The following is a 21724-nucleotide window of genomic DNA, read 5'->3' as shown; positions in this document are numbered from 1 at the left end:
AGTTCTGTTTTGTATGATCATGTCCAAAATGCTACTTGCACGGGCAAGCTTATGACTCCTATTTGACCTTCCTATGCCCTTCACCTCTTTAGCAACGGGTATAACCTCTCTTGCTCAGGCAGAGCTTCTCTCAGTGGTTTTCTTGCTGTGCTGCACACCAGCAAGAAGAAAACAAACAGAAAGCCAGTGTCAGTCTAGAACAGAAATTCTATGTGGGATCCATCTAACCTCTGAGCATGTCATGCACTTTTTTGTGCTATACGTGGCCAATAAATGCCTAGCTCTGATCTAGTCATGTTAGACTGTCTTTTTATTTGCCGTTATAACTACAAGGACAAATAAATACTTTCAGGGTAGAATTCATCTGACCTGTTTTCGATGTCTTCCTTAGGATGTGACGAATCATGTCCTCAAGCAAGTATTCTTGCTACCAGCCATAAAATTGGTTTAAATGACTGACTCATACTGTGACATAGTATCATACAATTTCCACTGCCTTGCTGCATCTGTCCCTGAAATCTCTCATTCCTTCTCTGCTCCCAAATATCAGAACCCCAGTTTATTTGTTCCTTTCTTCTTTTTTATTGGAAAAGTCCCACTGAGATGATAAGTTTTGTAGCTGTCATTCCCTTAAATTACATCATGCGACACTGAAACATACAGCAAACTGACTTTTCAGGTGGCGTTATTCCAGAACGGATTTAGGAGAGGAGCTAAATTTACCTTTTGGAGCTAAAGACTGTTGACTTGGCCAGGTTGTGCAGAGCATGTTCCATGGAAATTGTTTGAAAACTGTTCAGTTCAGACACTGTTCTGCTCATACGTCACATGCTCTTTATTTTTCCTTGGCCTTTATGGTAAGCAACGTTACCAGGAACATGAAATGTCTGGTGTGTGACTGAGCCAAATATATGTGGGAAATGTTGCCCTTTTCCAACAGTGGCATTTTTTTTAGGACACGCACATAGAAGTCCCAGACTCAGACATCGAAGTATACAGTGCATGTCTTCAAACCCTCCACCACATCAGAGACACTGTGAGCGGCCCCAGCTCTTGGTTACAAGGTCTTGATAACATCTGTCCTTTTTTACTCCCTTATAGTAAATGATGTTTGAGAAGTGAAAACTTTCAAGGAGGCCCTGTGGTTATCTGGCTTGCAGGGAAGGGAAATGCACTTCAATTTCCTGCTGCGTTGATGAGCTGATTCATACGAAGACATGAAGAGGGAGCAGGCCTTGCTGCCATGCTAGGGCAGTGAGAAAGGGAGGCCGCAGGGCAGCACACAGCCAGTAAAATACCTTGTCCTTTCTGAAGGAGACACAAAGTGTCTGCTGATGCCTCATACATTTTAAAGCCTTTGGTTCTCAGTTGTGAAAATGGTGGGGTGTTTTATTTTTGTAACGGAAGATGTTAGCCTAAAGAGGGAAGCTGTATGTCATTCAGTCCGTTCGGCACACACTTGCTTGGCCATTCTTTTCTTTTTCTTGCCCAGCCTATGCAATAGCACTTTTTTTACTCTTTTATCTCACTTCTGTGTTGTTTGTTTGGCTTTTTTTTCTTTTTTTTAAAATATCTTCTTATAACTGAAGTCCTATTGTCTGTGTGATTTGTCTGGTCTCTAATTTCCATGTAATAGGCACTTCTACTTTTGTTGTTAAGTGACAAAAACTCCTCAAATGAAAAGAGAGAAAACACAAAATTCTCCAGATTCTTTCACTAATTCTCCAAAACGTTTTCTTATGACCATAACCCTCATGTTCCCTTCAGCTTTTGTATCTAGTTGTGACAATTTCTGATTTTTAAGCTGTGAGCTGAAATCTCCAGGACAAGAGTGTTAGGCCACTCTCTTCTTTATAACTGAACTGCAAAATTGCACATCTGGGTACTTGCGTAATGCTCACCCTGCCCTTCTTGATCTGGGCTGCTCTGATCATCTCTTCCCCCTGGGCTTTATTAGTGCCACATGAAGAAAGTTCTAATTTCCAAAACTTATCCCAATTCCAGCCTCCTATGAGGAAATGTTGGCTATCTCCTCTTTTCTAGCCAGGGTGTGGACCAGATAGTGTGCTAACTTTTTTGCTGTTCCTGCTACTTCCCTCAAGTTCATGAGTGTTGCATGATTCATAGCATTTACTACTGGGGGATCTGGGACCCTGTCTCACTGTGCAAGCAATGAGCAGTAGTAGTCACAGCTCCTAAACTCGATAGTGAAATGGAGTGGCCTGAAATCAATACCGAGAATCAGAAACAGTTGGAAATCTGGAAATCTTGTCTAAACTCTATAGGATACCTCTCTTGCTGGGGCATATTTAGTGTGGTGCGAAGTAATTTCTCTCAGAGGAAGATCTAGCCACGTGTTTCCTATGGATCTGTCAGGTGCTAGGTACATTTTTGAGACTGCAAGGATTCATTCAATGCAACAAATGTTTCTGCCTTCCTTTGCCTACTTCTATATCTGAAGACTGGAAATGCATCTTTCTTCATCATAGATGCAGCATGTTACTCTTCTGCATTGTGGCAGCCAAAGTATTAGTAGGGTAGTTGGAAGGGGAAAGCATTTTGTATGTAGATGGAACATCTTTCTCTGCTTTACATTTCCTTTCTTTCCCTCTTTCCTGCTCTCACCATGTGTCCAGCCTGGTTTAGCCTGAGGCCAGCAGACAAAGTCAGATGTGAAAAAAAACTCATGCAGATTTTGTAGTGAATGGGTAGTTACAGCATCAGTAACCTCAGCAAGAAGAGGTAAAACAGTGGTGGCTGGAGACATATTCATGGTCCATAGACAAGTCAGAGGGCCAGCAGACATGAAGCAAGTTGTATTGGGTTTGCACAGCAAGGTTTAGGTGGTGGGGGATGAGGGTGAGAGGCTACAGGGCTGGCTTCTTTTAGAAGCTGATAGAAGCTTCCTCTATGTTCAGTAGAGCCAATGCTACACTGCTCCAAGCTGAAGCTGAGTCCATCAGTGAGTGTGTTGGCACCTCAGGGATAACATATTTAAGAAGGGGGAAAAAATCACAACACTGTGCAACAGCAATTGCAACTGGAGAGAGAGGAGTGAGAGAGAATACATGAGAGCAACAACTCTCTTGATGGCACCTGTGGACTGATAGAGAAAGAACCCCATGCTAGGGCAGGTTTGCTGTCAGGACTGTTGACCCCCATGGGGGACCCTTGTTGGAGCAGTCTGTTCCTGGAGGACTGCACCCCATGGAAGGGACACATGCTGGAGAAGCTCAGGAAGAAACTGTACCCCATGGGAAGGACCACATTGGAGAAGTTTGTGGATAACTATCTCCCATGGGAGGGACACAATGCTGGAGCAGGGGAAATATGAGGAGTCCTCCCCGTGAGGAGTAAGGAATGGCAGAGAAACTGTGCGATGAACTGACCGCAACCCCCATTTCCTGACCCCTCTGTGACACCTGGGGAGGGGAGGAGGTAGAGAATTTGTGAGTGAAATTAAGTCCAGGAAGAAGGGAGGGGTGGGGGGAAACATGCTTTAAGGATTTGGTTTTATTTTTCATTATCCAGCTCTAATTTGATTGAGAACAAATGAAACAGATTTCTCAAGTCAAGTCTGTTTTGCTCATGATGGTAATTACTGAGCGAGCTCCCTGTCCTTATCTCGACTCACAAGCTTTTCATTGTCTTTTCTCTCCTCTGGCCACCTGAGGAGGGGAAGTGATAGAGCAGCTCTGGTGGGCACCTGGCACCCAGACAGGATCAACCCACCACATGGGTACATAGGTACTTACGGTGAAACACTAAAAAGACCTGGGTCCAATAAAAAAATTAATGTATTATCTGATCTGTGCTATTTAACAGAAGAATCCATGATGACGGTAGTAGGACAGTATCATTTTTATTGCTATTACATTACTGTACACATCAATTGGGTTTATCTCCTAGCAGCTGTCACCTTGCCTAACTGGCCTGCTCCTTCTTTAGCACTTACCCTTCCTTTTCTCTGATGATAACTAGAACAGGCTGGAGTGGGGAGGCACAGAGCAGCATGTGGCTTTTCATTCGGCTGAATTGGTTGTTACTTTATGTTCTCAAATGTATGACTTTTCTCAACATGTCAACTTCTTTCCTTCTAAATTTTTGCAATGTTATAAACCAAGCAGTGTCCCCTGGGGAGCACTACCTCCCACTTTCCCTCCCCCTCCCCGCCCCGTCTGTGCTTATAGTAAGATAAATGCTCATACTAAGACAAACATTCTAAATACAAACTTCTTCACTGCTCCCTTATAGTTGATTGCCATAATCTCCCTCTCTCAGTGCCAGATATGTTGCAATAATGTTTTCCATTTGTAACATGCGTGAATGGCTTTTTTAAGACTAGAATCCATCTATTTTATGTAGTCACTTGGTACGTGGAAAGCCAAGCAAACAACTAAACAACTGCTGCAATTCATGAAAATATTTACAAGTTGCTTACTTATCCCCACACCCAATTCTCCTGTTTCATTCTGCTGTGCCTGTCTCTTCTTTCTTACACTAGAGACGTGTAAATGAAAAAGGTACATTCTAGAGACTGTATTTGAACTTGGTTACTCTTTGTAACCATCTTATTCTGATTTGCAGTATCCCAGTTGCAGCCAGGACTCAAAGGTTGGATATTAGATCAAATGCAAACACAGGCATTAAAAATTATTTTCCTTTTACAGACAATACTTAGCTGTGCATCACTAGAGGTTACCATCAATTCTCCACACTTGATTCCAAAGCAAAGGTGCTCTTGTAGTTATATATATTCCCCAAAACCAGCTCTATCTTAGCTCTTAAGTTTTAGGGGCTTCGTGAGGTTGTTGAACTAGTCTGCATCAACAATTAGTTGTTGCATGTATTGTTCTGGGGCTTTTGGGACATGACTTGAACATTTCAGGGGTTCCTGTAACCACTCACACACACACACATATTCCTGAGGCTCTGGCAGTACACTCTACACAGCAATGGTTTCTCAGTGTGCACACACACATTTATACAGACATACAAATACTTTTACAGTTACTTTTAATAATACCTTACTATAGTCATGTTAATGATTATTAAATCTATTTTCTTGAAGTCATATAATTTTCTTCAGGCTACAATACTTTTTTTTTTCTCTAATTTTGTGTATGGATTCATATTGGTAATTACCAGGAGTTTCCAAGTCCTGCACAGTAACAAAAGGAAGGTTAGTGAAAAAAGGAAAATCCCACACAATTGACATATTTTGGTAATTATTATTTACTGTAATGTATGTAAACTCCATTCCCTGATACCCTCTAGCCATTTATTGCCCTGTTAAGCTATTCATGTCAACTCACACTGACCCTCAACTTTATCCTCCTTGAGCTTCATCTATACTCCATTTTCCATCTGCTGTCTACTACCGATCTAGAGATTTCCCTGCTTATTTTGTTTAATTGACCTAAAACCCTACACCTCCCATGAAATGCAGATAATTCCATCATTCCCTTAGTCTCTGAGTTCCCATCTCATGGGATCCTAGCCCTTAGTTGCTGTCTGTTCATGTGCATATATATATATATAGACACTCATGCCTTTTTTTTTAAGGGCAGCTCCGAGGGAGAAAACCACTGCTGCTATCTATCTCCAACACTGCTGCAGCTGCTTCAACAGTAGCCCTGCAGTAGATATTTTTTGTCAGTATAAGATAAAGATTTTTTTTTATCTTTCAGTTTTGAAACATCACATTTCTTTTCACAGAATTTACCATGGCATCTTCTTTCTCTGGATTAGTATAATTTGCAGGCTGCTCGGTGCTTGGGAGCACCCATTTAAATTCTCAGTGCGTGCTGAGGTCCCGAGGGATGGTGTAGTAGGAAAACAATTCTCAGGTATTATTTTGAGATAAGGCAAGAAAAGTGTTGCTATATTCACCTCTATTTATTCTTCAGAGATGGTGGAGGCTTTAAAAATTAATCTTTTAAATGTAAACTTCTTAGGCACGCGGAGTCACAATTGTTTTAGTGTTGTGACAGAACAAGGTTTATTGGAAGTTAATGGACTTGTTTTCCTAAAATATAACCCAAAAATACTACTCATAAATGTTATACGAGAACATCTATTTTTTTTCCTCTGGTACACGGTGTAAGATAGATTATGATTTTCTTCACCCTTAAATAAAAGAATAACCTTGTAAGAGGAAATGAAAATGAGTGTTTAAGTGTTTGTACTCCACATTTAGTTGTCAATGGAAAACACAAATACCTTTCTGTCTGGCAGAATCTGCTTCGCTGGGGCCATCAGAGGTGCAGTGGGTGCTGTGCAGATGGCTATTTGACTTGTGTCCTTGCCATTTTGTGTCTTGCACCCTTTAATTTGCAGAAGGGGCTGGAAGTCATAACATTGTTTTGAAGTGGCTGCAATGGTTTCTCACCTCTGTGCAAGTATTTAAAAGTCGTTATGACCATGTGTGAGAGAACTATGCGTGCACTCCAGCAGTGTGAGTGGCAAGCATGAGGGATTTTTATCACAGTTCTGATTAAATCGGTTTAGCTGCAGCGGGGGTAGAAATTAGACACGAGGCTTCAAATGTTTGCCCCTCTGTGAACTGTGACATCTGGTCAGCTGCAAAGTCTCTGCAAGTCTTGCCATGCTTGCCAGAAAACTGATATGGGTACTTACCTCACACTGAAAAGATTTCTCTTACACCTTTGTCCTGTATTCAAGAAAATGATAGATCATGCTGGCCACAGTACTAATCCATTGACTTGGAGACAGGAATCCCCAGTTTGCCCTGTAGAGATGCTGGCAAGCTTTTTGAGCTGGAAATTTCCGCGTCTGTTTAACTTCCTGGATTCCATCTTATTTTGGTCCTAATCCAGGCTCTGTTTTCAAGTTAGGCATTTTCTATTTATAACGCCTAGGGAAAAGGGGGATTTGTTTCTTGTACTGAAAACATTCAGAAGAAAACCTCTCTTTTTTTCTCTTCCTTTTTTTTCTTTCTCTCTGACTCACAAAGGGGGTTTAACATTTCATTTATCCAGAATTTCAGGAAACGATAGGAAACTGGGATTGAGCCTTTCTCTTGGAGAGTTTGGGATCAGCTACATGCCTCCTGGAAGGGCTGGTTCGTGGGTAGTTGTTAGCAATAGATGTCTATGACATTATAGGTACTACACCGAGCAGTAGAGATAAGGTTCCTGTACCCTAGCTGCATGCTTTCCCTCCTAAATCTGATACTGTGCTTCAGCTGAAATACTATTTGCCTCGAAGCATGTGTACAGAAAGAGGCATACTTTGGTTTAAAAGTCATTCACTTAAATGTACCGAAGAAGCCTGTCTTGCTCCTTCCATGATGCTGAGGAACAGCAGGCTCCCCCACACTGTGCTCCCTTGCCAGAAAAGTCAGAAACAGCATCTTCCCATCAGATCCCTCACTGTATGGTGTAGTGTGTGTGACTTGCACCTTTTTGCACAGAAGTGACTTTATTTCTAAACCACACTCTCTGAGGAACTGCACTGTAAAACATCAAGGCTGTGTACAGAAGCGTGTTATACTCACTGTATTCTTTTTCCCTGTGGTGGCAAAAGAAGGTTGACATGGAAGCTCAGCTACTGCCCTCTCACTGTTGACATCTCCCTGCTAATTAATGTATTCCACCCTCTGCTGTCATTTGCTCTGGTATGATTTAATGCCTACTTGGCCCTACAAGAAAAGACATAAGGCTGAAGATATAATATTTATTCAGTATGTGATTGAACAAATCATAGGCTAAAAAGGCCACTGTGAGAAATGTAAAATGACATCTCTACTGATGGTGAGAAAGATGACTACAAATTGTATATTGTTCTGTATGGCTAGAAAATATAACTATGGATCTATAGGGAAGAGAAGCAATCCAAGACCAGGTTGGGAATCATTCATTTTGTTGGGACAATAGGTATTCCACTTCTGTCTCAGGTTGGATTAGGATTCCTGGAAAGAAAAAAAAATTGAGGTTTCTCTAGGAGAATGAGTTTCTCAGGAAAACAAAAGAAAACAGTTTTGAATTGGAGCAATCTCATACGATAAGCCAGCCTTTACTCTGGGCTATGTGTTTTGCAACCTGTTTGAAGGCAAATCTGATCCAGATTGTGCTGGGGCCAATGACTTGGAGCTGGGCCAGAGCTGATACTTATTTTCCCTAAAACAAAGATCAGTGTCATGTCTTGTGTATGGTAGGTTTTCTACATCCCTTTTTACAATACAGCAACTGGTAAGTACTCTCCAACTTGTCAGTGATGTATGTTACATTTCTTCATTTTCTGTCAGTCAAAAAGACCGTTGAAACCCCTCAAATCCTGTACAGCTGCTGGCAGAATGTGACCTAGGAGAACATGGCAGGCAGAGTTTTCACTTATAGTGAAATGGCCGTATTGTTTTTCAATTTGCAGCCAACTGCTGCTATAAAGCATCATGCCAGGACACATGGGCAGGGCTAAAGGTTACTTATATGAATGCAATAATGTTTGCAGAGGTTTGGCTCATTGCAGGGGATGAGTAAGATCAGAGGTTATGCAGTGTCTCACGCCCTAAGACAATGGAGGGCCAGTCCAGCCACCCTGCCTGGAGTGCTTGCGCATCCCAAAAGATCTACCCACCTTTTTGTGATACTGCATCCCTGTTTTATAGGTGATTTTTCCCTCAGTAGGCTGTCATGTCAGGCTGGACAATAGCTGTTTGCTACCAAAATGGATTTAAACGAGTTTTGGAAGTGCTGGCTCCTGGTGCCTATCATCAGACAATTTTTCCTTAGGAATTGCTCCATTGCTGCTGCACTGTCACACACCTGGGACTTGGATGAACTGGAAAGCCCTGGCAGCCTGGGGAAGCACCAGCCTCAGATGGGTCTGTGTCCAGCAGCGCCTCATATCTACGGTGGATAAGCTATCTGCATTTGTTTGTTTAACTTTTACTGGGGATTAAAGAAGCCTTTAGTTTCCAGGAACAAGCTCTACTCAGGAAGCACATGCAGCGAGCTCTGCTTTGCATCAAAGCTGACTTCCCTATAGGCATTAAAGGTATTAATTTATTAAAGGCATTAATTTATACTAGGTTTTGGTTGACTGATGTATGTTTTACTCTGAGCGAGTCAAGCTTTGCTTTGCTCGAGGCTGTAGCACGAACCTCACCTTGCACTGCTTCGTGATGATCTTGTCCCCCCTTTTTTGTTTTACTGCTCAACTATAAAATAAATTGAGAGAACGTGTTTTTTGGTTGATTTTTTTTTTTTCCCAGAAATAAATTCTCTTTATTTTAAAATTCAGACACATGTGCTTTATACCAAAAACAAACACCAGAAGAGACTTGTTATTCATCTCTGGTTTTAAGCAAAACTGTGGCTTCCAGGGCTGATATAACCAAAAACAACTTTATGTTTCCCTGCTGATACTCAAGATAGTTTTGCAGGCACTTCAGTGATCTTTCTGTCAATGGCTTCTCACAATTGAATCCAAGGAATTTCAGAGATATCCAGGGGTTAAAAGAAAAAATTAAAAAAGACAAGTAAGTAGCAAAGATGTTGTCTTTACAGTGTCATGTTAAATATAGCCACCCCTCTGCCAGTTTTCTGTCATGTGCATTTCTTCCCTCTGGTCTCCACACCAACTCTGTTTCCAACAGCTCTCCTATTGCCACAGCACCAATTGCCCTCATACAATTCCTCTGTTGCCAACCTCAGCTTTGTAAGAGGTGTATAATTGTCAGAAATTATTGAATAAGAAGAGTCTTTAGTACAAGTTGTTATGATTTCACAGGAACTCAATTTTTTGGGCAAACACTTCAATTATTTTTCTGAAGTCTTCCTGCAGCCACAGACTGTGGTGTGGCACAAGGAGCCATGCTTGCAGTAGCCTTCTGTCATCCACTTCTTCTCTGCTATCATGTGGTCCTTCCAGCAGTACGTGCAAATGGCTGGTGACAGCCTTCATTGGAAACATGTACCATCACCTCCCCGTTGAGCAAGTCTATGTGTGTATTTCTGCTGGTGAGCTTTATGTTCAGATTGTCCTTAGAATCCGTCACCTCTCATTAAAAGCAAAATACTGATTCTCCACTGTGACCCCAGGAACCAAGGACTGACTTAGACAATTTCCACTCTAATTTTCATTAACAATTCCACTTTGATTAATTTTATTTAAAGAAAACCCCAACCAACAAAAAAACATTTCCAATTTTGGAACAACAAAATCATGAGAGTACACAATACTGGTTTGGACCGTAACCTAGTTAGAAATTATTTGCAGAGGATTACTTGATTCAGGTTAGAATTTCAAATGATGCTGCAGTCAGGGTCTGAAATTTTAATCTGGGTATCTCTCTGCTTAATAAAAACCATACCCTTATAACAAGCCAGATTTGCTGCCCAAGGTATTTATATAAATTAAAAAAATACAAAATAAACTCAAGTATTACTTACTGTTAACTTCTTAAGTAAAAATTTTTCAGCCTATAGTTTATTAGGAGGAGAATGGTACATTTTCCTTCCTCACTCACCTTGTTTTAAGGAGTTTTTTACCTAATTTTTGTCCTCTTTTTTGTTTTACGTTTCACTTTCAATAAAACCCCAATGCTTACTGTTAAAATGGAAATGCTGCATATTACTCGTAAGTATACTGGACCACAAGAATGTAAAAATAACATCCTACGTAAAGGTAGGAAGAAACTATGGAAAAAAAAAGTGATACCTCTGAACTGAGGTGGAATGGTATTTCTGTCTGATTCTGACACAAAATATTTTAACTGGTGAAACTGCAAAAATATAGAGTAAGTTGTGGTGAAACAAGCGTTGACATGAGTTAAATGTTACCACAAGTTAAATCAGTTCCAGTAATTGTCTAGGCCTGAGAAAGTAAATGATTTTCTTGAAAATAAGAAAATAGTTTCTGTTCATTCTTCTTTGAAATTTGAGGGAAATTTATCAAAAATTCTGCCACCTTAGTGTGACAAAACTGCTGATGAATTACTTTTGACATGTTTTTGCATAGACTCCCTTGCGTGACTTAGCGAAGGGTCCCTGTTCACAGCGCTGGAGAATGGGTCCTTGGAACTGAATCTGCAGAGAACAGGATGCCAGTTTGCTTAAATTAGCTGACAATAAAGCATTTATTCAGTTTATGTCTTCAGTCTTGCTTCTCTCCTGGGCTGGCTGTACTTAGCGAATATGGCTGTGCAGAGTTGAGTGCTTTATGCTTCCTGCTCTTGGAAAGATTACCAAGGGAGGTTGAGAACGCGGGCCTGAATTTACTCAAGCTGAGAAGGGAACTGCAAAGAGGTTTCCCTCCTTCTGCAGAAGAGCTCTGACTCTTGAGGTATTGAAGACTAAAGGAGGAAAAAGCTTGTAGGGAACCTTACTGCGGATCAGTGGTTAGGCACTTCCAGGAATATGAAGCATGTGAAGGAGGCTTTCAGAACTATTAGTCTGCATTTAGTTGCCTAAATCCCATTCAAGTCTCTCTTTGGGTATGATGAATCTTTCTATTTAGGCCTCAGGCTTTCTGACGCTGGAAAACCAGTTACAGTCAGAGACTAAAGTCCTCAAAGTCTGCAAATCAGTGACCTACAGTGGTAACCTGGGCTGTCCAATGTAACTCTTAATGACATACGGTTAAGGTTCTGGTTCATGTCTCTCCTGGGGCTTATGGAAGTAATGGCATCACCTTACAGAGGGACAGTACAGAAAATGTTCTTGAAAATGTAGAATGCAACTTGAGATGAGTTATTACTATTGCATTTCTCTTGAAGGCTTTGGGCACTGCATACAAAAAGCCAACAGTACTTTGCAAAAGGTAGTGGTGGTCAGAAGGTGTAGAGAGAAGGCTGCATTGCTCACCTGTTCCAGCTGGACTAGAGCAACAAGTGAAACACAAGTCTACACAGGAGTCTGCTTTAATCCATCATTCTATTTTATGAAGTATCACACAGCATTTTCACCAATTAGCATTCAATAGCAGTTTAAGTAGGGACCACAGGGTTATCTAAGGAAAAAGCCAACAATCTACTTCACAGTCACTGACTCCTCATTTGGCAGCAGTGCTCTTGGAGGGCTTGGGTAGTACCCAGCAGTTGCTGAGCTATTTGAGGAAAATCGTGTAAATCTGTAATCCAGTGGTAAATCTGAAAGACAGAAACAAAACACATCTCATTAGCAACACAGCCCATATCACATTAAAAAATAAGCCTCTGGTGAATAGCAGTACTTCTTAAGGCCTTGAGCTCACCAGCATTAGAATGCAATCAGATTGTGTGATTACATATTTGTTTGACATCTTCAGCTGTCCAAGGGACAGACATTCAGAGTTTACTCAATGGCAGTGACGGATGATATTTAGTTCCTTGATTGCTGAAATAATGCCAGTTATAGAAAAAAAGGAATTCACTATTGCTTAAAAACTAAACAAAAGTCTTCATTGAGCCTAGATGGAATTTTCCCACTAGAACCTTTTCAAGTTCATTTGTCACCTTCCTCTTTTATGTTTAAAACAAAGAAGTCAGTTTCTTCTTTTTTTTAATGTTTTTTTTTTCTTTTCCATGGCTATTATAGCAAGATTCCCCAAAGGTACCAGCTCTTAGACCTTCTTGCAGTCCAGTGTTAACATCATTTTGTTCTTAGAAATCTCCACTTGTAACTTGGCGTACTCATCACTTCCAGTCTGTAAAGAGCACTGAACGCATTAAAATAGTTCTGAACAGTCAAAGCTTTCTTTTCTGTAGCTGTTAAAAAAAAGAAGTCTTTACTGCCAGCAGTGACCTGCCCACCCTCACAACAAGAAAACTGATACTTCCCAAGCTCATCTCCTACTCAAAAGTTCAAGAAACCAAATTAAAAAAAAAATCACCCAAACAAGAAAGGGTTATCTCCTTCCCAAGTTGTTTAGAGTCAGAGTAAAACTTAAAAACTCTTACTCGGCTCATCTGAACTGTTATTCATGACAACTTTCGTTTTTTTTTTTTAAATTTGGAGTAAATTCAGGGTGATGCTATCTCATCACTATATGCTACATTTTTTTTGTGCTTAGTAGATTTTGTGAAATAGAAAAACAGAATCGTAGCAGTTTCAGCACAAACAACAGGAAGTTCAGGTCTATATCACAGGCGACACATACACAGGCACCGGGGCAGCATCCAGTTTGCAGATTTGAAGCTGTATTGAATGTAACTAACGCAAGCAAATTAGTATTTTCATCCATGTGAAAAATCAGATGGAGGCTGGAATAAAGTAGGAATGGGAGGAGACTTGACTGGAAGTGAATTACACTTTATGAAGTGGGTTATTTCAATTTGTCAAAGAAGTACATTTTCTCATTTTGTCTGAGTCAGGGGAACCTCTGGAGCTTGTTCTGAGTGCGGCAGAACAGTGCAGATGTTTTTCTAGTCTGCAGAGGGCCCAAGGGATTTACTGGCTGCTGGGTCTATTTAGGACAGTTCTGTTTTAAACAAAGGTTTCCAAAATAACAAATAATAAAAAAGAGAAAGCAAATATTTCTGAATATCTTTATGAGCTTTAAAAAACAAATGTCATAGTGTTACTTTCATATAAAAGCTTTCACTAGCTTTTTGGTCCAGCAGCCGGGAGTGTCCCGAGAGCAGTTTAACCTAACAGCAGTACTTAGGAGCGGCACAAATGGGGCAGAGTTCCTAGTGCCAAAGGAAAGAACCAGTTGGATCAAAATGGTAATTTTGTTGGCATTTCCTGGTAAACAAGCTTTACACAATCAGATATACGATACACACCCATTCTATATACAAGCACAAAACTCCGAAAGAGAATAATACATTTTGCATATTTAGAATCCCGATCTATCCATTCAAATATTGCTTTTGTCTGAGCAAGCTGACTTTGGAAGATGATCAGAAGGTATGCATATGTAAAAATGTTGCCCAAGGCATCACTGAAAGTTGCATGATGCGGATACTATCCTTCACCCATTAAGCAGGTTTTAGGTATCACAAACATAGCAAAAATCTTCCTCTATTTCCAGGTTCTTTTTTCATCAATGCTTTAATTTCCTGCATCTGCTTTGCCTGGAATATGCAACATTTTATATTATTGATATATTTATGAGAACCCTCTGGACTGATCCAAAAAAGCATACATACTTGGAATCTTAGTGGCTATGAATAAATACACAGTGAGGAAAAAGCGTAAGCCTACAGGGAAAGAGAAATGAACGTTTTTTATTCAGGGATACTAAATCTACAAAAAAATGAAAGTCCAGACGGTGTGATAGATACAGACTGTTCATTAATCTCAGTCAATTGAAACTAAGTTCTTTGAAAACTTTGTAGTTTACAATAAATCAGAGTTTCCCTGGATTGCAAAGGTATCAGGTGAATTGTACACCAAAGCTCAATCCAACTTTGATGTAAATGGCAATGGTATCACTAGGTCCAGCAATACTGGCTCATCAGCAAACAATAATGATAAAGGTCTGGAGTCTGCTTCCTGGATGCAGCAGAAGTTCACTTTCATTTCTTGTCTTGTTCTATATTACCACTGATGACACAGAGAATAAAGAAGCAGCTTCGTTTTACTAAACTGAAATGCTTGTACAAGCTGCAGCTTGATGCAAAAGCATGCAAAAAGTAAGATATGGTATTCGATAATAAAGCAAGTCTCAGGGAAAATACAGCTTCTCACTTCCAAGTTGATTGTTTTCCTAGTGGTTTTGCCAGTAAATGTTTCCAGGTTCTGCTACAATGCATCCTCACAACTGCTGCTCCCATGGCAGACCTTTGCATCTTAGCACCCATTTCTCCTCTAAACCTGATGGAGATTCATAAATTGGGCAGTGGGCACATATCCAGTCCTCTCTGAGATATAATTTTACAGTGAGGCTCTAATCAGTCCTAGTCAATACTAACAATGAATTCAGCATAAAACTCATCCAATATTGTCACTGTCCTAAAAAAACCAGACCCTGAACAAACTTCAGAGGGGGCCAGAAGAATGAACTATGTGGCTCTACCCCACTGCTTGAGGACCACAATCCCTGAATTTCTCTTATTGTACTTAGGTAATTCCACCCAGACTAATTTTGTTTCTGTAGCATTCAGTGACAGGACAAGGGGTAAAAGGCAAAAGCTGTAACACAGGAAGTTCCACTTGAACATGAAGAAAAACCTCTTTCCTGTGTGGTTGAGGGAGCCCTGGCACAGGCTGCCCAGAGAGGTTGCAGAGTCTCTTCCAGAGGTTTTCAAAACCAGCATGGACACATTCCTGTGTGACCTGGTCTAGGTGGACCTGCTTCTGCAGAGGGTTGGACTAGATGATCTCTAGAGGTCTTTTCCAACCCAGATCATTCTGTCATTCTGTTTTCCCAAATAAATTATGATATTCCCTTTAGAGCTAAAGATACCTAGAGGTCAAATGGGAAGGATCTCAAGGGCTGTCTCCCTTTCTAGATCTACAGAAATGTCAGTTACTAGATGAATGTCCCATAATTCCTATCTCACTCTTTTCTTTGCTCCCACAACAGCTCCTGAGTGCAAGTCAGTGACAAACATCAGTTTCCTTTGCAGTGAGCATTCAGTGCTACAAGCATTTCCCAAGAGCATGGGCAGCCTCTCATGGGGGTTATATACCTTAGCCTAAGCTCAGAAGCAGGATTCCTGCCCTACCCTACCTCACTTCTGGGACTCCAGCAGCCCTGAATTAGATCAAACAGCAATGATCATGTTTGACTAGTAACCACTGTTAGTTACTGAGTTCCAGTTGCTGTCTTCCAGTTAATCCAGATCCAAGTATTGAGTCACATAAGTTACAACATTGCTCTTTGATGCTTATGTATACACATATCCATCCATATATTTAGGTGTTACGGATGGATTTTCATCATAGTTATTAAACTGACAACATCTCAGTGTCTGTGTGCTGTTCAGTTAGTGTAAGCAAACTAAATGAAAGCCACAAGTTTTTATCGGAAGAAAAATTAAGAGTTCCAGCCACAAGGAAGGAAAAGGAAACCACAAGAAGAAGGGAAAACGTAATATTCTCGATGAGTGATCAGGAAAATATTTGAGTAACTGAATGGAAGACAATTATAATCTAATCCAGACACAGGCCTGCTTGATAATACTTGTGTCTAATCCTTTTTTGAGATTTCCTTGAACAAACCAAAACATTAAGCAAATATAATCTTAACTAAGCTCTTTAGATGGAAAGGTTTTTTTGGGTTTTTTTTTTTTTTTCCAGTTAAAAGCACAGGCCAAGACTGAAACAGATTTCTCCCAAAATACGCAGTAGAAATGTCAGGAATCATTTTGCAGTATTGACCAACGAAAGCCAAGCCAACATTTTTTAATCATGACACCACAGCAGCATCCCCGTGATGAGTGTGAAGCCCTACAGGGAGCAGAACTCCCCTCCTCTCTCTGAGGTCTGCTCCCTGCCAGTCAGCAGCACTGGAGCCAGATGCTGCAGAAACCTCCTCGTAAACAACAGGGTTGTGTTCTTAAGTGAATCCAAATATATCCTCCTGACTATGATCAAGGAAAAGGCACGGGTAAGAAAATGAAAAACTCAGTAGTGATACCCAAGTTTTAACTTGAAAAGTCTTTAAACTGATTAGTTGTGGCAAATAGAAAACACAGACAGAGCTCTATCTTCTGGCTCAGCACCCAGGTTGTATAACTCTAGGGGCAGACCATCAGCCAGTATTAATTCTTTTCCTTTTACAGGAATTCTAGTAATTTACACTGGCTTAGAAGATCTGCCATAAATCTTTCCTCGGATTTCAAAGTCGCTGTTGAAGAAAAAGGAAAATATTAATTTCTTAATGGTAAAAATTTCTAACAACAATTTCTTAAGAGTGGAGTAAGCACTACTGCTGCAGAGGAGCACACCAGTTTGGCTGTGCTGCCACGCGACCTGGCTTGCCAGTCTGCAGGTAAATTAAAACAAGGGTTGGGCTTTTCTAAAATGCAAAATGATTTTATCTCCTGACACATTTCTATTTGATAAGAGCCAATGCAGCACTTGCAACAGGAGCTCAGAATGTGAGGGAGCACACTAGTGGCAAAAATATCCTAAGGTCACAACTAGATTTATCTGATAGTAGTTATTTTTATGAATACTTCAAAGGCTGATTTTCCTAAACGGGAGGTCAGATGTTTGCAGTACTAAAACAGAGCTCTTGAAACAGTGGAGTCAGCAAGAGGAAAGCATTCCTTCCATCAATGACTTGAAAGTCATTCCTACTGTCTGCACACTCTGAGACTTGAAAGCTAGAGAGAAAGGGGTACGTGTGTGGTGTCATGTGGGAAAGGGGTGACCCTCCAATAAAGGTATGCTTTATAGAAGGAAGATGACAAACCTCTGCTTTGAGATGTAGCTGGTGATATGACACAGTGTGGTTTATTCCTGGGCATCCAGGAATGAAGGAAAAATACTAAAACCAGCCTTGGTGATAGTGCAGATTTGCTGCTTTAACTGCCTCCGTGTAAGAGCTTTTGCCAACACAGGTGTATCGGTCAGAGATCATGCCTGCAGCTCTGCCAGTAGGCATTTGTAACCTACTGGCTACAGGAGGAAGAGCTTCACTGCTTGCATCTGAGCCTGATGGAGTCTGAAGTGAAGGAAAGCCTTAGAAATGCCTTTGCTCTTTTGTGTTTATATAAGAAAAATCATTATTTGTATGTGAAATTTATTTATCTTATTTTTGCCTTATTTTAAATGGTAAATTTTGGAGATCGTTTGAGAAAACCGGTAAAAGGAAAATATTTAACTATAATATTTAAAAATGTTTAAATGAAGACTTAATCTGAAAAAAAACCCTAAACCCAAAGCAGACATTGAGATCCTACTAGCAGGTTTTAGTCTTTGAGGGATCTGTTCATTAATTTCTGTCTGAAAGACTCATTCTGGACACAAGAGGAGTGGGAAGGTCTTCTGAGGGAAGTTGAACAAGTTAGCCTCAAAATGAGCAAATGTTTGAGATGACAGGCATTTCCAATTGTTTATGAAAAAGAAATAACTTGCACTTTGAGATTGTGAAGGAGATGTTTTAAGGTAAGTGCAGTGATGATTTGCCCCTTTACTTTCATTTTGAGGTAAACTCATGACAACCAAACTTACTATGCAAACTTGGGTTAACATTATAATCCCCTCTCTTGTAAAACAAATCTCTTTCCCTATTTTCTCCTCTGGGTGACAAACATCACTCACCTTCAGGTAAAAAGCCACACTCAGACACACATTAAGCTTTTAAGCAGCGAAGACAGAATCTACACTGCATTTTTTGTGTGTGTGTGTGTTACCATCTTAATCTAGAGGGAATATATTAGGCACTAAGCCAGAGTGTATAAATGCTTCCAGCAACTCTTTTCTTGCATATGTGATGTTGCAGGTTGTATAAAATTAATTTTAGAATTCAAGGATACATTTCCAATGGTTGGTACTGTACTTATTTTCACCATTTTTCACACTCAAAACTTATCAACACTTGGTATTACCACCATAGTTTTTAAAGAAGCAAACTAAACCCACCCTATAAGTTTGTGATCTAAGTCAAAACCCAATTATATCTTTAATTACAGCCTGCAAATGAAATTATGCTGCCTGAGTTGAAGGAAAACTTTAACGCAGAAATGACTAAGTGGTTCCCCCTTTCTTAATGAGTTGCTCATGAGTTCTCCCTTTAATCTTTCAGAGGTGGCTATACTTTGACATCTCACAGAGCAGAATAATGATGGCAGAAATTTCTGTCAGTTATTGGCTAGGAAGTAATCTTTTGGGTTCTGCATGATTTGACATGGCCTGCAGGGGCACAAGTCAATACACCTTTCTGGAGGAGGAAGGAAAGGCTGAACAAATTGTAATGCACTGAAAGCTGTCCATTCTACACTGAGAATTACTACCAAGTAGTCAAATCCTTTGGGAAAATTGGGGTCTCAGATCCTCTGTGAAATAATTGTCTCTGGAAGACTTTTATAAGCTAGTTTTGATTTATTGAATAATAATTTGCTATGGTTGAAATGCAGTTTGTTGTCTGTTTCAATGGCATTTTGCAGTTGAAAAAATAAATGCATTATATTTATCTGTTATGTTGAGTATATTTTTCTTTCTCTTAAATGAAGAACATTGAAACTAGGTTCCTGGAAGAGTTGAATCAGATTTACATTATCTGATGCTTTTCAATTTACACATACAGTAAGATGCTGTTAATAAGTTCAGAACATATATCTTGTCTCTAGTCAGTTATCTTTGCTACCTGTTTTTTCACTTGCTTCAAAACCTCAGAACCAGAAAACCTCAGAAATGTTGCTGTTGTATATGTGTACCATTTTTTCATCAAATGTAAAAATATGTTTCTTGCATAAAAGTTTCATTATAAAAATGACCTCTTCGGCCTTCTTGTAGCAACTTCTATTTGTAGCAGCCAAGCCCAAAAGCAATTTAAATCCTCAAAGCATTTTGATAAACTTAGACTTTAGATTATATTGCGTGGATACATTCTTTCACTGAAGCTGGTAAGTCAAAAGCATGGTTGAAGGTACAAGGTAAAGCATTAAATGTAAGAGGTTAGTGCTAATTAACAAGTCATGTATAATACATAATTAATATAGTTCTGTAAGGAAATTCTATGATATTATTGTATTATTAGAATAAGTAAGAGCACATAATTATGACTAGTTACAGGAAAGACTAATTTAATTTTAAAAAGAGATGGATTTTACTTTCAATGACGTAATCTCAATGAAAAAACATAGAATAAATACATTAAAATGTAAGAGATCTTTTGTTTCCCTTCAGCAATAATTTTGAATTATACTGTTTAGGATACAGAAGTGAGTACATGGCTACATGCTTAGTGAAATCCATTACTTCTGTGGTAATAACTGATTCAAGGGCATTCACCTTTAAAATACATATTGAAGGAGGAGTGTGAGGTTCGCAATCTGTAGTTGATCTGTGGTGGGCAGATCCACATATCTGCAGCCCATATGTTGCCAGCTCTGGTGCCTCAGCCACAGTTGCCTTGGGCTTTCCATTGTGCACAAAATTTGCAACTGTAAGCAGAAACATGAACTTCTTTGCCATGGTTCACTGACAATTTTAGCATTGTATTTCTACAGCAAGCAGGCTGATAACTCAAACTCCTGCAGAAAGTGTCAGGGTACAGGTCTCTAGGCTACTTTAAAGGGACAGCTTTTTTGGTAGAAAATAATGGAGATTTTTCTCTTGTACTAGCTAATTGAAATAACAATAAGGCATGAAGAAAAACTTATGTGCCTACACATGCAAATCATGATAAGATTTCATATAGCATCTGGGATTTTAAAAAATGCATTATCCTCACACATGACATGAGCTTGGTTATCAAATTTCCAGTGTGAAATGTCCTCTGTCTCCATAAAACATTCATAACTGTGCTAATCCTTCTCTGAAATGCAACGCTCCTGAGCTGTGACATTGCTCCATGTTCTGTTCTTGCCTGCAGTGATTTTTAATCCTATGGCAAACCTCACCATTCAGAGGTTATGAGACAAATTCAGGAGATCAGGTTAACAAGAATCACAGAACTGTTAATCAAATATCCATCTGAAATGGTTGCACTGGCTAGTTATTTTAGTGACTTTTTCCTACTAAACTTTGCATAGTAGGTAAGGTATTATTTAAATTTGATCTTTGTAAATCGGAGACATCTCCTACAATTATTGTTGGAATACCTATGTGATGCAGGACTTATAATTATTTACATGGGTATCTGGAAATTTTTGGCCTCAGAGTGGCCGTTGCCTGCTCCTTGAAGGTGAAGTTCAGATTCCTGAGGTCTGATAGATATGAGTATCCACCTCTACTTGGGCATAATGAACTTTCTGAAGGGTGGGAGGATGTATTTGAAACTCTGCAAAGCAGTATTTTTCTGACAGACTTCTACCCCATCCTTTTAAATTCCAGATGTGAGCTTAAATGTAACGTTCTCACGGTAATGGATCCCAGTTTGGAAAATTTGGCTTGTGGTATCATTTTGCTTGAAAATGGTCAAAAGCTGTAAGAGAGCTGTAAATGATGAGAGATTTCATAGCATAGAAAAGTGAAGAAACAGATGGATTCGTGAATGAGTGTTGTGGTTTGGCCCAGCTAGCACAGCAGCACCACGACAGTCTCTCACTTGGTGCCCCCACTCACCCCCACCCTCGTTAGGATGGCGGAGGCCCCAGCGAAATGGGAGTAAAAAGATAAGCAAGGTTGTTGTGGATTGAGACAAGGGCAGGAAGGGCTCGCTGCCAATTATGGTTCTGGGCAAAACAGACTCCAGTACTCAACTTAGAGAGGAAAGTAGGAAAGTTTATTCTACAAGAAACAGAACGGAATAAAAGCAAAAAGGGAGTAGGATGATGAGAAAATTACAACCAGCACTTTAAGATCTCCCTCCCTCATCCCTCCTTTCTTCCTGGGCCCAGCTCACTGCTCCTGATATCTCTACCTCCTCCCCCCTCAACGGTCCAGGGGGGCAGGGAATGGGGGATGTGGTCAGTCTCTCACAGATGGGCTCTGCTGCTTCTCTCTTCTCAGATGAGGACGTCTCCTGGCATTCTTGCCCTGCTCCAACATGGGGTTCCTCCCCTGGGACACAGTCCACAGTCCTTAACGAACTTCTCTGGTGTGGATTGTTTCCAGCAGCTGTGGTTTCTGCCAATACAGGGTCCCTCACACGGGACGCAGCCCTTGGTGAATATCTCTGGTGTGGATTCTTCACCGTGGTTGCAGTATCTGCAGTTACA

The 21724-nt window shown here is 40.1% G+C and overlaps 1 protein-coding gene across 1 annotated transcript in view; it reads right to left on the bottom strand.

Annotated features, from left to right (window-relative positions):
* Window positions 1-11750: 11750 nt before the first annotated feature.
* The window catches only part of NT5DC1 (5'-nucleotidase domain containing 1), a 139916-nt gene continuing 129942 nt past the window's right edge, over window positions 11751-21724 (bottom strand). Inside the window, exon 12 of the mRNA XM_061990125.1 lies at window positions 11751-12112. Coding sequence (XP_061846109.1) covers window positions 11994-12112 — 119 coding nt within the window. The 3' untranslated portion in view covers window positions 11751-11993. The remainder of the gene's footprint in view (window positions 12113-21724) is intronic.

Source organism: Colius striatus, chromosome 2 (assembly GCF_028858725.1).
Source record: "Colius striatus isolate bColStr4 chromosome 2, bColStr4.1.hap1, whole genome shotgun sequence".
Classification (NCBI taxonomy): Eukaryota; Metazoa; Chordata; class Aves; order Coliiformes; family Coliidae; genus Colius; species Colius striatus.
Note: the sequence above shows the minus strand (reverse complement) of the source record. Positions and strands in the feature narration are given on the sequence as shown.